The sequence below is a fragment of the Miniopterus natalensis genome, chromosome 12 (assembly GCF_054644295.1).
Source record: "Miniopterus natalensis isolate mMinNat1 chromosome 12, mMinNat1.hap1, whole genome shotgun sequence".
Taxonomy (NCBI): domain Eukaryota; kingdom Metazoa; phylum Chordata; class Mammalia; order Chiroptera; family Miniopteridae; genus Miniopterus; species Miniopterus natalensis.
Genome location: NC_142092.1, coordinates 54378691 through 54399287, shown reverse-complemented (window position 1 = coordinate 54399287; position 20597 = coordinate 54378691). Strand labels below are relative to the sequence as shown.

Below are 20597 nucleotides of genomic sequence, written 5' to 3'. Positions count from 1 at the left end.
CATACCAAGGGGAGGGCTCTAATTGAAGAAGCCACTTCCCATAATGGCCTACATATTTCTAACATTTATTGGGGGGGGGGCAGAATATACTTAAATACACAACAATGGTAGCTTGCTATTGCAGCAAATTAGAAAAGGGGCACCTTTGGAATTCTGGTAGCCCATTCTTCAGTTAACAGGTTGCTTGTATTCTGCCATCGTAGTGCTGCAATTAGCACTGGCTTATTTGTGAGTATATATGTGAGAGAAATACCTAGAGATAAAATTAAATTTTCAAAGGTAAGTGTATTTATTTAAACTCCTGCTATTGCTAAATTGTTCTCCAGGAATGTTGCAGCAATTCACACTCCATCTTCTGTATGAGGCTACTGGTTTCTCAGTATCTTTGTTACACTCCTCTCCATACGACTCAAGACTCTCATTTCCCTTCATTCTTCTCTTGATGAAAATGGTCTTAGTTACAGGAGCTCCAGCTTCACCTAGTCACTGATTGGTTTTCTCCTCCTAAACTGATTTCAAGTTAGAATACAAATTCTAAGGCGGCTTAGGTTCTAGTTTTTACTCTTAGCTACCATCTACCAAAATGTAATCTGAGATGTGACACACTCCAAAGTTCCTATAGTTACATGTTTCAACTTCCATCAATAGCTGCACTGTACAAACAGCAGCTATATAGAACTTCCCATGACTGCATGAAATTCTGTTGAACAGCGCTGCTCTAAAGTAGTGCCCCTTTTGGGGCAAAGGGACTATGACTTTTCCATCTTGTCATCCTCAAAAGCACATTGTATATATTTAATGAGAACTGATAAAATGCAAGCACTGAAGCAAAAGATAGGAGAAAAAGAAGTTTAATTTTTAGATGAGATATTCCAGGTGCTTTCATAAGAATTTAACTTGGTCATTCTACACAGAGCATACAATCATTTCAACATACAAGTTACTCCACTTTGAAAACACTATTTTAAAGTTAAAAACCATTTAAAAGGCTTTGTCTCGTTTCCAAGGAAGTGAGGCAATATGCGTATTAAAACATTAGTTTGCAGCACTGAGTATATTATAAGTAGTTTGTGTTTTTCATCCATAACTTAAAGTTTTAACCTGAGGAATTAGAATTTTTATTATCAGAACTGCATAGCAAAACCACATCGAAATGATAACATATCAGATAGCCTATATATAAAAATAACCTGTAAACCATTTAATAAGTCCAATTTAAAGCAAAACAAAATTTTTTAGAACAGATACTAAATGATATCCAGGTTAACAAGGTTATGAAATGCTTCTTCGTATTTTTTTAAAAATGAGAATGCAACAAAAGTCTACTGTTAAATGGGCACATACACCTTAGATCATTTATCCAATGACAACAAACTATTTGGTTGTTTGGAAAGAATTATTTAGGCCAAATTCAGTCTTTGCACGTGGCACTGAAGAGTCATAAATTGAAAGTGCAAATGCCTGGATGGAAACACAGCTTGGATCATTTATTTATGCTACTGCTCTACAATGACACACTAATGCTATGGGAGAAACTTACAGTTCTAGAAAGTCTTGATAGAGAGTGACAGGCCTGATGAGAAAATACAAAAAGGCTACATCATGCATAAACTAAAAAATGTTAAAGGGCATTTTAATCAGGGTTTTGTTTCTGTTTTTTAAAATCCCATTGAAGTCCTGATGATACCATTTCAAGCACATGCTTTATCAAAGTAAATGGCATCTAGAAGTATCCAAACACTTAAGTCCACTATTAACTGAAAATAATCCCTTGCGTTTACATGGCATTTTACAGTTGCCTGAAGCGATTTCATACACTCCATTTCATCTTATTCCTCACGACAGCCCTGTGAGGTAGGCTGAGGACGTTACAATTGTTTTATATAAGGCAATGGAGGCCCAAAGATGAGAAATGGTTTATGTAGGTCACAGACCTAGTGTATGGTAGGGCTAAAGTGATTAATTTTAAATACTTTAAAAAAATGAAGCCAAATCTTTTTATATCATATCCAGAAATTTTAAAGACTACTGATTTTTAATATAAGTTATTCTAAAACTTTAGCTATTATATATCTTATAGTATGAATTAGTTATGAATTTGATTTTAAAGAGTCTCCCTTAAATGATAAACTAGACTCAGTGCTTTGGTACCTTAGAGATATTGGAAATATTTTTTTTAAATGCATTCTCATAACCCTTGGGCTCTCCAAAAAGTTCAATACTAACAGAAATACCTTTTACCAACCACTTACATTTTGACTTTTTAAAAAATTGGTCCAAGCTCCAAGCCAAAGCAAACACATTCACCTACCTTCTGCCCTACATACTGTGAAATTTCTATGTCAATTCCAAAGGAACAACTTGTACGGAATGGGTACCATTAAGAAAATATATCAGTTTAAACTAACATAGCTCGAATAGTTATAAATCAAGTCATTACCTTATATTGACGCAGAAATAGCAAATACTGTTTTAATTTAATAATTGCGTAAGGAGAAAGTACTATGGCAATCTCTGGTATTTATAAGCCAATACTAACCTTTATATGGTATGTCCAAAATATCTTTTCAACAAAAACAAAACATACTAAATAATCCATTTAACTCCAAATTACTAAAAAAGCTTAAAGTATTTACATTAATCAAATATTCCAAGTAACGAAGCTATCATAGGTGACATATCAAGATCACAAATATTGGCATAATGTGAATACTGTAAGATACAAACAAAATTAAAACTACACTGAACATGAGGTATGCTTTCTGTGATGATTAAAGGAACATTCATGACCTCTTATAATGCTCCAGTACTGGCATTATGAAATGTATATTTTGGTTAAAAATAATAAATAACTTTATAGTTACTTGGATGTTGAGTAAATTTATGCTGACCATATACTTTCCTAAAAGAAGATATCCAGTGTAAAAGTAAAATCAAGGAAGAAACTTTTCCAGACCCATTTTATGTGACTATATAAAAGTGAACCATATTATGTGCAATATGCTCATAAAACGTGAATTTTTTTACAAACTATAACAAATTTACTTTTAAAATTTTCTGATTTAACAAAACATTGTTTTTACGATGCAAACTTTGTCATCACACCACCCAAAAGTAGCAAAACTATATGCACAGTAATTCAAACTTCATTAATTTTGGAAATCTGAATACAAAGTATGACTGCCACATCACACTTAAAATATTTGTGGTATAACTTAGCCAAAAAATGAACACTGATCAACAAATACAGTAAACCCTTGGTTTTGCAGACCTCGACTTAACGGACTTTGGATTTAACGGACAAAATTTCTGGTCCATATGTCGTATGTGAAAATTAACATCCTTTCAATTTTAAAATGCTTTTAACAAAATTTGCTTATAATTAAATTAACAGTTATTTTTTATTCATTCACTGTTATTTTTAACAAATTTTAGCAAATAGGCCATATGTTGGAAAAAACACTGTAGTAATTTCACTGACAAAAATAAATATTACATGTCTACAACTATAGTCTACATACTTAAATCCAAGTCACCACGTGTAAAAAATATTCAGCGAATGATTAGCACATAATCACACTGCATCTTGAGTGGTAACTGGTTCTGTTGTCAGGTGGCATGACTTTCTGCAGCAGTTTTAACTCATGCTGGCGATGTTCCCACTGGCGCTAACCACACCCCATCTGTGTGCGTTCGTTTACTCCCAGTGAATCCCAGTGACTGGTGAATGCACACATTTACTAGACCTATTCAGTATAAATTTAAAATTACAGTAATACATATAGAAAACTTTTCTGTGAAATTAAACTTTTCATACATACTTAATTTTAATTACACAAACATGTCTACATAAGTAAAAACACGTAAACTAATGTAAATTTTTTAACGTACGCATTTGGAAAACCTACTTTATTATATAACAGACTCTTGGCCTTAATGTACACACCCTCGCCAGAATTAGTCTGTTACATCAACGTTTTACTGTACAAGCTTTTGAAAAAGAATTATTATGATGATTTGAAAATATAGCCTTTAGTTTTTTTCAGCCTGGAATCACATATTTTATAGTAAGAAGTCTACACTTTCCTCTTCTAAAATTAATACTCTCTGAAATAATCACTTTCCATAATATCCTTTTCCAACTTTAACCTACGTTTCCAAAAGAAACAATTAAAAAATATAAATAGCTATAACTTTATGGAAAAAGTATATAGAAGAAAACTAATCATTCTAGCTAAGTCATGAGATAGAGTATCTTAGCCTAAATAAAAGATTTCATGACAAATTCTTTACTTTTATCATTTGTACCAGCAAGGATCAGTGACAAAAATTATGTGATATTGTTCATGCTTTAATTTCACAAATGAGTAAATAAAACTAAGCCAATTTGTCTATTTAGTTGATAACATGAGAAAAACTGTTTATAGAACAAAGTAGGCCAAGTCTATCTAGCTGTACATCAGCAGTTCACGGTTTGTCAAAATGGTACACGTGCCATGAATTAAACCCACGTACACACAGGCATGCCTCTAATACTTTCCATTTGTTCACCTACACTGAGAACATTCAAAGAATCACAGCAGATTAAATTTCTATGTGCAGTTATTAAATGGTTGGTTTGGTATATACATATTTACTAAAAATTAAAGACGTGTCACATGGTCAGCCCAAAGAATCAAAATGAACTATAAAAAAATTCTTTTTCTAAAGTGCTTAAGGCAATTCCTTCATTTCTTTATCCAGTTTACTAAAACTGGTTTGGGATTCAACTGTTAAAAGAGAAATACAATACTAAAAGCATGTTTTTATAAAACATAATTTTTTTAGACCTGTGATACATCCATTACTGTCAACCTCTCATGCATTTCTTTTACAGAAAGCAATCATGTTTGACCTGTCAAAACAGAGTAAATAAACCAATAAAGAATGTTTGAAAGGGTATACCAACTTTATACAATGTATTAAATTGAGCAAAAGAGCTCAATATTTTTTAATTTAAATGCTGATGACAATGTTTTATATATGGTCAAGTTGAAACCTTAAATTAACTTGAGACTATTTAATTAGGCACTACAGTTGATTATTTTCTAGTTCGAAAATGAAGGTGGCAGATTTTTTCCAGTTTAACTTAACACAAATAAACTTAAAACAACTAAACTAAAACCCCACACACTTTGCTCTTTACTTTTAAAGACCTTTAAGAAGCACAGTAAGAGATAAACCTCAGATTCTTATTTTGAAGTAATAATATTACTTCAAAAGAATTTTTCAAGAAAATTTCATATGAAGGGTTTCAAATGATAAATGAGCACAGGAAATAATCATATGCACTCCACCAGCCCCTGATTAATATCTCCTTTCCCCATGCCCCTGCAATAGAAGCCCTTCACCAGTATAACATAATGGTCTCTGGCTTAAATATTAGTTGACACTACATGGGGCATGGAGTATGGAGTAAAAAAGAGCATCCTTAGAGGAAGAAGGCACTGAATTAAAGAGAAGACACGATCATATAAGACACAATAGTAAAAAATTTTATAGAAGAATTTCTGGCTTTTTCTGTGTATTTTTGCTAAAATATACATGTATAACAGTTCACATAAAGCAGCTCCACCACTAAATTACTGCTTTCAGGTTTGACTCTACAGAAGAGAATTATAACTTCCTGTTTCCTTAGGTCCTAGATAACCCTGCTATAGGGAAGAGAACATCCAAAACTTTCTATCAAAATTATCTTGAGGAACTAAAAAGAAAATTATATTTGTTTGGAGAATCAAAAGAATATCTATTAACATATTTCATTCTCTAAACTCCCTTACAGTCTTTATAATTACAAATATGTCATCAGGCAATGGTGCAGATATGAATTCCTCTGGAAAAATAATACCCAGTTCAAATAAAATTCCTCATTTAGATTTGTTTTAAAAGGAGCAAAACATCCTATAGGCAAGCAGTAAACTCTAAGAAAGAATAAGCTATTCCTATTCCACAGGCCTTTCTGTAGATAGCAACTGTAATGTAAGCAGCATCAGTCACTTGGAAGAAGGCTGTCATTGTACAACATTTTAAATGAGAATGAAAGTTAAAATGAGAGAAAGTAAAAGTTTCAAAAATTAAAGAATATAAATAGTTCAGATCTCTTTAAAACACTCAAGGAAGTCTTAAATACTACTGGAATTATAACTTCCAGTTTGGCTTAAAGGACTTGTGGTACAAATTCAATCGACTTTTAAAAAACAGATATGTTCTCAATAACCATGGGTTTTATAGTTAACACATTTTCCCTAACTTTGGGAAAGATTATTCTATGTTGATTTTTTTGAAGAAAACACCCCTTTAGAAAGCAAATGAATGAAGCAAAAAGACTAAGAGAAAATAACCTCTAAGTAGTTATGACTGAAAAACTTATATGCCAAATAAGTCAGAGATACATGTTTTCCCCCAAAAAATGCTTGTTTAAACCATTCCATATCTTATCAAAAGCATATATAAATGACTTCAGCAAAGAATAGTTTTAGGCACCTCCCTTTAGAGCCTATCTTTTTTAGGTAAAACTTGAGTAGTGTAGGTTTTTCCACCTTCTATATAACTTTAATAAACTTTCATTCCTACTAAAAATGTTAAAAATCAGTATAAGTATTACCAGTTATTACCAAATCCAAGTGGGAATTTTACCAAAGATAACTACTAAAGGTAGTGTTAAAATAGACAACAAAATAAAAAAATATAAAGCTTTTAAAAATCTTACCCATCATCCAAAACAATGGAATGAAAAGTCTAATTAAACAGGGCAACATACATAGACTATCCTTTTGCCACTGTTAGTGCAGCAGGTAAAAAACTGAAATTTGGGTGACTTTAAGCTATTATGTCTAGAAACTCTTACTATCCACTCTTTATTTTGAGTTATAACCACAAGAAAAATACCATGACATTTAGAAAAGAGAAAATGATATATAATCTGGTCAATAAAACAGAAGATAATTTAGCAAAACACATTTATAAAAGGGGAAAATCTGTCTAGAATCCCCAACCAATTATTTCAATTTTTGGGAAACCTCAGAGGACTGTATATTTTTAAAAGCTTCAGTATAAAAATGAAATAATATTTAGTGATAAGTGAAAAAAAGAAAGTAAAGGAGGCAAGATTTAAATGCTTTTTCTTCAGGCCCTAGGGCTACCATATGTAACTAAACATATTAGAAGAGCCAAAGTAATCCAAGAAACACAAAAATGAGTTTCTATGTAGCTGTTTAAACACTGCCTTTTCCCCCATTTGCTCTTCAAAATATGAGTTTCTTGCTCAGTCACTGCTTGCTTCTGTGATATTGCACGGTAGGTTCCTGTGAATACTTGGTACTAGATGCTTAAGTGCTAACTGATTCCAGGCCTTAAAGCAGAACATAGCAAACCTCATTTCCACCACTCGTAAGTTTCTATGATTAGGCCACCCAATCAAAAGGAGGGGTCAAACATAGTCTGAGTAGGCATTACTGGGTAACAATGTTTAGGCTGCTAGCTGAACCAGTCATTCCATTTTCACTTTTCTGAAGTGTTCTCACAGCACTTGGAACCTGCATCCCAGTACTTAAAGAAAGTCCACCACACCAAACCTAAGAAAAGACAAAAACAAAGCTTCAGTCAGACTTCAAATCACATTAGAATTTAAGTGAACCTTAACTTTGCACCTGAAAGGCAAAATGCCACATAGGTGAACATCAACAAGTTCCAAACAGATAACCTTCATCTCTGAACTGAAGGGAAGTGGAAAGGCTAACTCAAGGTCTTTTAGAACCACAGAGGCCAGAGGGAGTATTTGTGGCAGCAGAATCCACTGGAAATGCACACAAGGCAGGGACCTGAGGGGTGCAGAAATTTAGAGGTTAAACTAGATTAACCTAGGCAAAAGACATTGGCTATCATTACTGATGCTAACTTTCACAACCAAGAGAAGTGCCCAAAGAGCAACTTCCTTATCCCAGTACTGCTCTGGATTTTGATGACGTGTGCTCTGAGACGATAGCAATCTAACACCCTTCTGTTTACAGAGTAAAATCCATTAGTTTCTTCCCTAACGTAACAGTAAGACTTCTTTTATAATTCTGTAAGGACTTCTGAGAAAAATGCAAACAGCAATATCCAAATACACTTGCCATATTCTATTAATTACCAGAAATGTGAATGAGTTCATGAAAGATAAAACTGCTTTGCTTGTGAAGAGAGAGCAGCTAATGTTTATAGTGCCTTTATTCAGAATTGTCAAAAACTGGAAAGAACCAAATGTCCTTTAACTGGTGAATAGATGAAAAACCTGTGGTACATACATATATGGAGCACTACTCAGCAATAAAAAAGATGGGGCTACTAACAAACACAGATGAATTTCAAATGTGCATGGATGGACCTAGAGAGTATTATGCTAAGCGAAGTAAGCCAGTCAGAGAAAGACAAGTACCATATGATCTAACTTATATGTGGGATCTAATGCACAAAATAAACTGATGAACAAAATAGAAACAGAGGCATGGACACATGGAACAGACTGACGGATCTCAGAGGGGAGGGGAGGACTGGATAAAAGAAGATGAAACGATTAGCCAAAGAACATATCAATAAATGGTCCTGAAATAAGTGGATATCCATATGGAATTAAAGATTGTATCATGATCCCCAACTTCATACCAAACATATCGATTCTACATTGTACTTGCAATGTAAATGCAGTCTATATCTAAACGTACAAGGAAAAGTTTTTGGAAGGGAACACAAGAATATTTTCATAATCTTGGGGTAAATAAAGATTTCTTAAACAGAACAGAAAAAGTGCTAACCACTAATGAATAAATTGATAAATTGAGCAACACTAAAATTAACAACTTTTGTTCATCAAAAGACACCAACATAAGAAGGAAAAGGAAAGCCAGAATGGAGAAGATATTTGCAATACATATATCTGGAAAAGGACTCAGACTATATAAAGAACTCCAATCAATCAATAAAAAATAGGAGGAAAACCCAATGGAAATACAGGAAAAGACTTGAACAACCATTTCACAAATGAGTATACTCAACCAATAAACATAAAAAGGTGTTCAACAGCACTAGTCACCAAGGAAATGCAAATGAAAAGCACAATGTAACATATCTAAGGACTAGAAAGACTAAAATAAAAAAGAACAATACCAAGGGTTATTAAAGATATGGGGGAATTCAAACTCTCAAATCCTGCTGGTGGTAAATTAGTATAACCAACGACTTTGGAAAACTCTACTATAGTTGATCACATACCATATGATCTAACATCCCCAATCCTAGTTATATATCCAATAAACAATATATGCATTACCAAAAGACATGAACTAGAACATTCACAGCAGTTCTATTTATAAATGTCCCCAAAGGAAAACTACCCAGGTATCCAACTAAATTAGAATGAATAAATTATGACAGTCATATAATGGAAAACTAGATGAGAATGAGCGAACTGCCACCACACAAAATAACAGGGATAAACCTCATAAACATAATGTTGATCCAAAAGATACTGTATGATTCCATTTATACAAAATTGAAAAGGAGGCAAAATGAGTATATGGTATTAAAATTCAAGATAGTAACCTCTGTGGAAGACAGCCAGTAGGGACTGGAAATGGGCAAAAGGGGCTTATGAGATTCTGGTAACGTTCCATTTCTTGATCTAGATGCTGGTTACAAAAGTGAGTGCAATCAATCCTATGAAGATTCATCAAACTGCATGCTTATGATTTGCATACTTTTATATATTATTATTTACTTCAACAAAATCCAACAAAAATATACAGACAATCAAAATCACAGATTTAAGAGAGGTGGATTGGTGAAAAGGAGGGGAATATAAAAAAATAAGATATTCTGCTTTCCTAATATGCAGCAGAGGATGTTTTCCTTAAAGGTGCCAAACCAAATAAATTAGGTACTAACCATGAAACCAGGTAGTACTGGCTGAGTAAATTTTGTCTTAAAGGAATACAACAACTGTTTTGAGTTTGCATCATAGAAAGAAAGTTGACCTAAAAGGAAGGAAAAAAAGCCTTATTTATTATACAAAATATTATTAACATCTAATTAAGGCTAACATAAAGCATGCGTAAAAGTAGTAACTAAATGAGTATTTTAACATTAAATTTTTTTGTTACAAACTATAATGACTGGACTTAATTTCTTACTGGAAAATCAATAGAAAACATGCTTAAGAAAAAGCCAAAATCCATTTCTCTTTCCCTGGTTTTCAAGATCTCCAGAGCGCTTCCTTAATCTGGCAGTATTCTACTTATTCAACTGTAAACTATTTCTTTATTTTATCATTATTTAAAAAATGGTTCCCCAGTAAAAACCAAGGTGATTTCTTCCTCATTTTTGCCATAACCAGTCTCTGCCCAAATCCTATCACCATTCAAAGTTTACTCTATTAAACTTTGTCTTCTAACTACTTGAAGCCACATTCATACTTCAGTCTCTGAAATCATAGTATAGTTATCACAGCGTCAGCTTTGTTAATTCTTAAAATCCTTGCACAGTCTATCTTTCACCTATGATCATGCAAATAAGATAACTGTCTTTTTGACCACCTAACTGTCCAACCCAATGGCCTCCTTACAACTCTTACTTCTTCAAATTCTTCTCCCATGACTATTCTCTTGGTTTACAGCCTAACCTGAGGATATCTTGTGTTTCCCCTTATTCTCAATGTCGATGCTTGTCCAGGTTCTCCTTTCTCTCTACAAGGCTTCCTTAATAAATCCACTGCCACCAGAGAAAAAATGAAACTAACATTTATCCTACTATTAAAACACTGGGTGCTTTCCCTCAAAATATTAAGCAACCTAACATGGTAGCAAAGTTAGTAAATAGCAAAGCAATAATGTTTACTTGTTCTGTGCAATCTTCAGTAGCCACTCTGTGATGCCGTCTTTAATGATTAGCTTCAGTTCTACTTCTCTTCTGAGTGCTAGCACTGAATTCCTAAATATTTGCCAGACATGCCAGATGGTTGTCCTGCTGACATCTCACCTTTCCCCAGGACTCTCTCTGTTTCCTATTCTATTGATGACACTATTATCCTCTTGATCATACTGGCTGGAACCTCAGAGTCATCTTCAACTCTTCTTTGTCTCACTCTCCAATCCATTTTTAGTTATCAAGTCCTATGAATTCTACCTTCACACTATCAAAACACACTATCAAATCCATTCTCCTTTTATTATTATTATTTATTATTTTTTAATTCTCCCCCAAGGGTATGTTGTTGTTTTTAAATTGATTTTTTTGAGAGAAGGGGGGGAGGAGGGAGGAGGAGAGTGAAAGAGAAAGAAAGGGGGGGGCATCGATAGGTTATTGATAGGTTGCCTCCCACACATGCCCCAACCAGGGATTGAACCACAACTTAGGTGTGTGCCCTGACAGGGAACTGAACCCCGAAACCTTTCTGGTGTACGGGACAATGCTCCAACAAACTGAGTCACAGACCAAGGTAGCAAATCTTCTTGATTCACTCACTGCTCAGACCCTTGTTCCTACTAATCACTCAGCAAACACTTATTAAGGGCTTACTATGTACAAAGCACTTTCTAGGCAATAAGAATATAATACTTAACAAAATAGACATGGTCCTGCCTCCATTGATTAAAGGCTGCCTCCTGAACACTTTTACCCAATCTATGTTGCAATCTCTTCCACATTTAACCATTTATTCTCTAGTATTTCCAAAGTTAAATTATCATCATATGACTATAGTTTTCTAAAATGTGCAGAAGCCCCCCTCTCTCAACTTCTACAAGAGACTACTCTAGTATTATTTTTCAAGGCCCTCAAAATCTGATCCCATCCTACATTACAACTCCCTCCTGCACCCTATGCTCTAGGCCGACAATTATACTTCCCACCACTATCTTTGAGGAACCACAGTGTATGGGAAAGAAAGCAAAAGATGATAAGCAAATGCTATCTTGGTAGTTGAAAAAGGGGAAAAAGAAAAAGTGTGCCAATAAATTTACTATTTATCCTGAGGAAAATTACTTATCTGATTCTAAGTCAATAAATAAAAAAGATGCAGCAAAACTGACAGGTCATCCCTAAAAATAAATCAAGCCAATATGAACATTTTTTCTTTTTTTTAAGTAACTAGAGCGATAGCTCATGAATTATTTACTCAATGTTGCTTAAAATGGTAAAATGGGGTTTTAAGGTGTCAACTTGGAGAGAAGCATCTAGGGAATTACTCTTACTCCTTAGTTCAACAGTATGTCATCTTCAGAATCTTCATAAATATTTAAATGACAGTAGAGAAGATACTTATCAAATACCTAATTCAAAGAGCTTCAAGAAATTTTTCAAAAGATAAATATCAAATTAATTTTAGGTGATTTTAACAAGAAGAAAAGTTTGGCTAAATCTATTAAGATGAAACTTAAGGACAAATATAATCTCCTTCATTTGATTTATAAACAACAAAAAACCCAAACTGCCTAATATAAGAGGAAAAAGACAATTTGACAGAACTCAGACTGGTGGCTACAAAATAGTCATAGGGATATGAAGTGTCCCATAGGGCCCTGGCCAGTGTGACTCAGTTGGTTGAGCATCGACCTGTGCACTGAGAGGTCATAGGCTTGACTCCCAGTCAGGGGCACATGCCCAGGTTGTCAGCTTGATCTCCAGTAAGGGGTGTGCAGGAGGCAACCAACTGATGTTTCTCTCATCAATGTTTCTACGTCTTTCTCCCTCTCCCACTCTAAAATCAATAAAAACATATTTTTAAAAAATAAAGTTTAGCATAGGAAATATAGTCAATAATATTGTAGCCTGGCCAGCATGGCTAAGGGGTTGAGCATCGACCTATTAATCAGGAGATCACAGTTCAATTCACAGTCAGGGCAAATGCCTGGGTTACCGGCTCGATCCCCAGTAAGGAGCATGCAGGAGGCAGCCGATCAATGACTCTCTCTCATCATTGATGTTTCTTCTCTTCCTCTCTCTGAAATCAATAAAGACATAATAATAATAATAATATCATAATAACTGTGTATGGTGCCAGTTGGGTACTGGAAATATTGAGGGGAACACTTTGTAGGGTATGTGATTGGCCACTAAACTGTAACTGGAATTTTTTTTTTTAATTAAAGAAAAAAATAGTGCTAGAAACTGTGCTGCCAAATCACTGCCCTATGATAGTCAGAAGTTGTGTGACCTACTTTGAGAATCAATCTTTAAGAAATATATTGACATAATATACAATCATAGCAATTAGGGTTTGAAAAAAATTAAGAGGAATAGCTAATGGTACAGAGAAAGTATAGTCTGGGGAAAACAGGGCAAAAGAAGCATGTTAATAGTTTTTAAACAAATAAGGATTATGTTGTGAATTAGGGAACATAGTTCTGTATTTCCTTGCTGACTGGTCACGAGTATAGTCATGTTTCTGTGTTTGAATGTTGATGACCGGTCACGAGATAAATCGTGTCTACACTTACATTAATTTAAGTAATTTTAAGGTCTGAAAGCAAAGTAGTTTTAAAAGAGCAAAAAAGTAGCCAGCCGCATGGGCGCGTTCTGACTCAAAATAGCCAGTCAGCAAGGAGCAACAGTCTCAGAAATTACTAGGAGACAAAGTAAGTCAAAATCAAGTAAAACCTTCTAACCAAGTGCTATCCAACAATGAAAGAGGCTGCCTTCTAAGACAATAAACTTCACATAAGAAAGTTCATCAAGCACAGGAGTGGCAACTACCTGTAGAGATAATGTAAAATGAATTTTATACTGGGTGGTAGGTAGATTGGGTAATTCCTAAGGTCTACCCCAACTAGAAAAATCTGACTCCACTCTTTACAGATAATAAAACAAGGTAAGAAGGAATTAAAGTAGACAAAAGAAATTTTAGCTTTAAGACTAAAATTAGCAAAATCTTTCTTTCAGACTCATTTAGTATATTATAGACAAGTACTTTTGTAGGGCTGCAGGCCAACATTGTACACCCTTCCAGTCAATTCTGGAGCTGAAATTATGCTTGTGATCAAATCCTAGTAGGTCAAAACACCCTTACCACACTATTAATGGAAATTCTCTACAGGTGATTACCAGTGAAAAGTACTGAAACACAAGCAACTATGAGGAAATGAATTATGAGAAAATCGGTAAACTTACCCCCATCAAAATCACAGAAAACACCTATTGTCTCAGGAGCAGTAACATCCAAGGCTTTGACTTTATTATTATGCTTTGCTGCAAACGTGTTTTGTAGCCAGTTGTTGACATGGATACACCAACTAGTGTTTGTCTTTCCTAATTGGTCAAATTTCCCTAAAGTCTTATATGCTACTCCCACACTATAGGATTTACAATCCTTCTGGGCCTTGACCTCCCAATAATGTTGTCCACCTTCAATAGCAGTGTCACCTGCAAAAGACCAGAAAGGTAAATTTGACTCTTACCTCTTCCTTATGAGTCACATAGATTGTACCTATCTCTTGTCCAATAAAATGGCACAAAAAATCTGAATCACGATGTTAATACACAGACACTAATTGCAGAGTATCTGCTATAACTTATATATTACTAATTTTTCTGAATATAAAAAGCTTCAGAACTTATCCTCCCTACTACCCCAAGAGTTATACATATATGTGGAGCACTATGTAAAATGAAGTAAATTTTAAATATCAATAATAAGACAATTTGAAAACCTGCCAAAGTAATTAGGCTTCAAGAGGGAGAAACTTCGGCAGAGATTTATTCAACACAGAGGCAGTCACTCCAGCTCTGAGTGAGTAGAAAGCCCACCAGTAAGACTGTGATGCCTTTTGCATGAGATAATGAAGAACTGTTATTTTTATCCTACCCAGCACTGTGTATGATTCCCCAGTAAAACGATCTCTGCTGCCTCTTACTGCAGGTGGCCTGGAGCCTACAGATGTCCGTTTTGGGGATGGTGTACCACTTCTATATAAACAGGAACAAAAAGAAAGACAAAGATTCTATGTTGTGAATGTTTCATAAACTAAAATTACAAATCATGAAAGGAAGATGTGAAAAAATTTTTAATTATGTTGTACAAATAGCACCATTCATTTTGTCTGAATTATTACAGAGTTGTCAATGATAAGCACTCACATGTAAGAAGTCACCAACACAAAGCAGGCTGAAAACACCAATATCATGCAGACTGAGCAAGGCTTATACAAAGAACACACAGTTGAACTAAGAAACAATGCCAAAATGAGATCAGATACAAAGGGGAAAAAAAGAACTCAAGAAAGATTATGTATTATAGCTTACATTTATTTCTTGCAGTTAAATTTAAATAGAAGCAAAGACAAAAACAAACTTACTGCAATCAAAACTAAATAACCTTTTTTGTCAGCAGTATGTATTCTGGTTCTAGATCTTTTCTTCTTAAAAAGTGAAACAGCAATTGCCCAAATCCATGCATAGGATACTGTCAAGTATTAAAAAGCATTTCTCCTACTATAATGGACAAGATCCAACCTGACCTCCCTTGTGTCAAATTATATGATACGGTAAAGTGGACAGTATTAGGCCTTTCAATAACTCTCAACTCAAAAATTTCAATCCCAAAGATGCTTAAAATTTAATATTTCAATAATATTGAATCACTGCATTTAAAAAACAAAAAATGTATAACTTACCAGTAGTAAAGAAATAAAGGGAAGGCATGGAGAAAAGAAAAACAGACATAACTACTGAGAATGGCAGTTTAAATTTCAGAGAAAAGTTAAATAAGAACTCTGCCACTACAGCATTCCAGACTTCTGAGCCCAAGTACATTTTTGCAAGAAGTACAACAGCTATTATTGTCCTATGTCAAACATACCTCCCCCACACTCCCCCAATCTCTCTAAAGACACCTTGGCCATTTACCTATCTGAATTAAGGCTCTTTGTTACCTCTACTCTGGATTGTTTTACCAGCTTCCGAATGATCTCTTTGCTACCCAATTCATTTTGTTCACTGTTACCAGATACCCGTAACTCCTACTTTAAAATCTTCCAGTACTTCCTTACTGCCTACAAACAACTAGCTTGGCATTTCAAGTTCTTGATTTGGTCCCAATCTGCTTTTCTAGCCTTCTCACCCCTAGAAAGCACTATCCAGTTAAATGTAGCACAGCTGAAGTATTCCTTAAACTGAGACAATCTGCTTCCATGCCTTTCCTCTTGCTCCCAAACTGCAAGCCATACTTCTACTTCCTTGAGAACCAGTTTAAATACCATCGCATTCATGAAGGTCTCCAAGATCGTACAAAGTTAAATAACTCTTTGAGGAGTCCAGCTCCAGGCCAAAATCCTATATGTGCTCTTTTAAGCCCAACCATAGGCAATTATAAAGGCTTTTATTGGAAGGCCTGGGGGGAAGGGCTGCCTTCCCCACACCAGACTTGGTGCACAGCCAGTTCACTGCAGTTTCTGAGGGAAGTTGCAATCCCCTGCCCCTACCCCATGCTCATATGCATATCTGCATTCCTAGCTTAGGCACCTCTATTCAGAGATCCCCTTATAGGTGGGGGCCCTCAACTGAGACCCTTTCCACTGCCTCTGCAGGACCTCCAAGAAGGAGGCAGGGATGGGGCTGTAATGTAAAGACACTTTCCTCCCCTCTGTCTGAATACTCTTCTATTCTGAACATTTCCTGTTCTTCCATCTTCTTGTCCTCAGGTCTATAAACAACAGGATGAGCCTTTTGTTTGGGGCTTTCTCAGTAGTGAGATGATATCCACCATCTGTGATCTACTGATTTACCTGACCCTCACCTCATTCTGCTGGGAAAAATGGGACATGGGGAGAGCTAGCACCCTTTCCTTTGTGGCCTCTTGTTTATATTATCACAGTGAATAAAAGGCTTGATTGTTACTTTCAGCTTGGCTCAGTGTCCTAATTGACCATTTCAACACTTGGCAGCTCAAGAAATCTTTCTTCCCTTAAACTCCTTTATTCACACTTACCATTACACATACTCTCTGCCTGTATTATTGTTATTTGTAAATAGATATATCTCTCATCTACATAAGTCAGGGAAAATTTCTTGAATGCAGGGACAGTGTTTCTCTCTATAAACCCCACAATATCTAGCAGACATCCTACAGTGAACAAATATTTATGGGAAGAATAAATGTATATAATATTCCAGAAGTAGCCTACATAGAAAATACCCTTAAAAGGAGGGAGGGGAGAAAGAGAAATAATATGATATGAAATGCTAAATATAAGCAGTCTAAAAATCTGCAAGTGACCAAATGAAACTTTATAGACTCTATTAAATCTAGCAGCATTTTACAATTTATGATATACTAGCTATGAAATCACTTTTGCCAATGAGTGAATAAACTGGAAAAAAGAGAGGAAGAATATATGAAAAGAACACATTCTGGTTTCTGATAAAGATACGTTGGTCTTCAAATTAGCACATTATTACTTATGCAATTTGAATTGATTGATCTTTCTGGCACTGTCCTAATAATTTCACTAATAACCTTTACTTTTTACCCTGATGCTTTCAAAACTGCATGATTATAAAGTACAGAACACCTCACACCTGCCTCATGTCAAATACAAATAAAAGCAAAGCTGTGAAGTTAGATATATTGAATACAGCACAACAAAAAGATGCTAGGTAAGTAAATACAGAGAAAAGTCAGCTAAGGGAAAATCATTCAAGGAAGACTTTAAGCAGAGCTTATTGTTTTGTTATCATATACAATATAATCAAAATATGCAGCACACTTTAATGCTGTAAATCCCAAACATAAGCTGGCAATACAGACAGTCTACAGAGAGCAATATTTTAGCTTATGAAGGCTGCTGCAGTGGCTTCTGCTTATTGGTTAAAGGAAAAAAATTACAGTTATTCAGCCAAGCTAGACATACTAAATCCTAGAACTAAACAAAGATCGTCACCTTGGATGTTTCCTCAGTGAAGTAACATGGGCACTGTCAGATAAAAATAGGCAACTGTTAAGAGTGCTTTAAAACTTAAATTTAACAGCTTATAATAAAATTAGACCAAAAGCCTGATGAGGAAATTCTTTTATTTATTTATTTGCTGATGTAACTCACAGTGATATTAACTTATTTCAGTTTGAGAAAAATTTTCCTCCGTTAAAAAACAAAGAGGACTCATACTTTGAGACTATCTAAATAAGTCTAACCACAACTAAAGGTCCCAAGCCTCTGGTTCATAAGGTTGCTGATGGGGGCAAGGCACTGGGGTTGTGCATGCTGAAAGCTGCCATGCGAGGCAGACTTTCAGGTAAGACTGGTGATCTAAAATTCAGGAACTATATTAGGAACTTCTTTCTAAGCACTTCAAGATGCTCTAGATATAGCTTAAAAGAAATGGAATACTGAAATAAAAATGTGTGAGAAGAGAATTAGGGAAGAAACTAAGGAAAAGTAATGGAAATGTTACTGATGAATTCAAGAATTGACCCACAATATTATATGTTTCACTTTCATGTTACTAACACATCACAAATCAGATATACAGAATATGAATTTCTATATGTTATTGTCAAGTAAGACCCAGTGTACAAGCATTTGTCCAGACAACAGATTTAAAAAACTAGCTTACCTGCCCTTGTTCTCTTTTCCTTTCATTTTATTTTCTTGACCTTTTCCTCCAGTAGGGTCCCACTCTACACAGGTATCTTCAACTCTTAGGTTCAAATGGGATGAAGAGTTATCCAAACTGAAGTTAAGTGCTATAAAAAACAGTATTTCAATTTTGTAAAAATGTAGCGTATCTCCACTTTCTGAAGTACAACTATCATCACATTATTTCCTACCCAATTTTTCCAACACTGCACATAAAGAGTAAAGTTCAGCTCTGGGCCAGGTGGCTGAGTTAGCTGGAGCAGCATCCTGTACACCAAAGGGTTGCGGGTTCAATTCTTGGTCAGGGCCATACCTAGGTCAAGGGTTCTGTCCCCGCAGATTGGCGCGCGTGTGGGACGCAACAGATCAATGTTTCCTTCTCACATCCAAGCTTCTTTCTCTGTCTCTGTCTCCCCCACCCCCGCCCATTTCCTCCCTCTCTAAAATCAATAAAACAAACAAACAAAAAAACACATGTCCTTGGATGAGGATTTAAAATTTAAAAAAAGAAAGAATAAAGTTCGAATTCCCAATCTTAGTATTTAAAGTCCCCAAAGAGAAGGTGGTCATTTACTAATCCCTACTTTACTTCCCATTACTCTTTATATATCTTATACTCCCAGCTAACATGACGGCCTGGCACAGCCACTGCAGTTTCTACTATTCCTCCTGCTGGAACCTCCATCAGTGCACAAGGACCTCAGTTTCCTGCTATTAGAATATCAGCCCACTGCCAGTTGACTGTTACGACTAAACAGGAAGAGGCACTGGTAGAACTGAGGATGAGAAAGTGATGTGATGTCAAAAATTATTGAGCCTAGCACACATAATTTTCCAGGTGCTCTAACACTTAATAATTTCATATTTAAACTTTCAGTAGTTTTAAATTAAGACAAGCATGGAGAAACAGGCAGGAAGCAAGGGAACTGACAGATGAGAGAGCTAGAGATGCTTTACATGACAAGGAAAGGGGCTCCTCCTTAAATGAAAACAAAACAAAAAACTAAGCTTTTCAAATTATTTGGTATTTGGGGAAACTATCTGTACTAATCACAAGACTTACTCAGGACGGCTAATTTAGGAAATCAGTATAGCCTCTCTTTGGAAATTGAAGGTAAATCATTACAATGTTATGCTGAGTTCCTCCTATAATAAATGCATTTCCTAGAATCTCTGTCTTAAGCAAGGTATCATCTTCTACATAGTTACCAGCAAATCTGCCTCAGTTAGTTATATTTCCCTCCCAAAGCTTAAACTTCTGGTAATTATTCACTGAAGGAATATTCCTTTACAATACCCCATTTCACCTAAGAATCTAGCTAAGGCTTCAGCATGCCTGTAAAGTATGCATCATCAAATAACAAAATATTCACATAGAGAGCCTAATGTTTACCTAGTGAATCAAGAATCCAGTTATCCTCTACCTACTGTTCAATAAAGAGCACTTTAATTTCAACCTCGCATCTGACCCGTTGTTCACTGGGGTCTTTATTTATACAACATTCTAAGTACAAATTTACTAACCCTAACTGCTTCTAGTAATTGTCATTCTATGCAAGTAAGTTAATAGCTTTCAAAATCTGCATGTGAACAGACAGGAACTTACAGAATGAAGAAATATTCAGCTTTTCAGTAAAAATGGAAGAATTCCTTAATAGACAGGTTATTAAAAAGTCAGGATTAAGCAAAATTGAGACACTGCACTACCAAGAATGAACTGGCTTAAGAAAACAGGGTTACCCTCTGTATTGGCTATTAGGTAATCTAATGCATGTGAGGGCATCCACATTTTTGAGAGAAAGAAAACGTGGATCTAACTCAAAGGTGCCATCAATTCTCAATTACTTGTTAAAATCCAAAGGCTGATTTTTAAAAAATTATTTTAAAAATAAATTTAAAAAAAAAGAAAGAAAAAGATCCTCTGGTTGTTCTCTAATGTGTCATATGATGGAGAGA

At 35.0% G+C, this 20597-nt stretch overlaps 1 protein-coding gene across 3 annotated transcripts in view; it reads right to left on the bottom strand.

The window, feature by feature from the left end:
• Nucleotides 1–835: 835 nt before the first annotated feature.
• The window catches only part of FSD1L (fibronectin type III and SPRY domain containing 1 like), a 50907-nt gene continuing 31145 nt past the window's right edge, over nucleotides 836–20597 (bottom strand). Inside the window, exons 9-13 of one of the 3 annotated variants that reach the window (XM_087822795.1) lie at nucleotides 18619–18748; nucleotides 14873–14973; nucleotides 14179–14430; nucleotides 9961–10049; nucleotides 836–7613 (exon numbers count right to left, since the gene is read on the bottom strand). In XM_087822795.1, the coding sequence (XP_087678921.1) occupies nucleotides 7491–7613; nucleotides 9961–10049; nucleotides 14179–14430; nucleotides 14873–14973; nucleotides 18619–18748 (695 nt within the window). In that variant the 3' untranslated portion in view covers nucleotides 836–7490. Of the gene's footprint in view, nucleotides 7614–9960; nucleotides 10050–10908; nucleotides 14431–14872; nucleotides 14974–18618; nucleotides 18749–20597 lie in introns of those variants that run through there. The other 2 variants (XM_087822796.1, XR_015715414.1) reach the window with 2 other exon arrangements.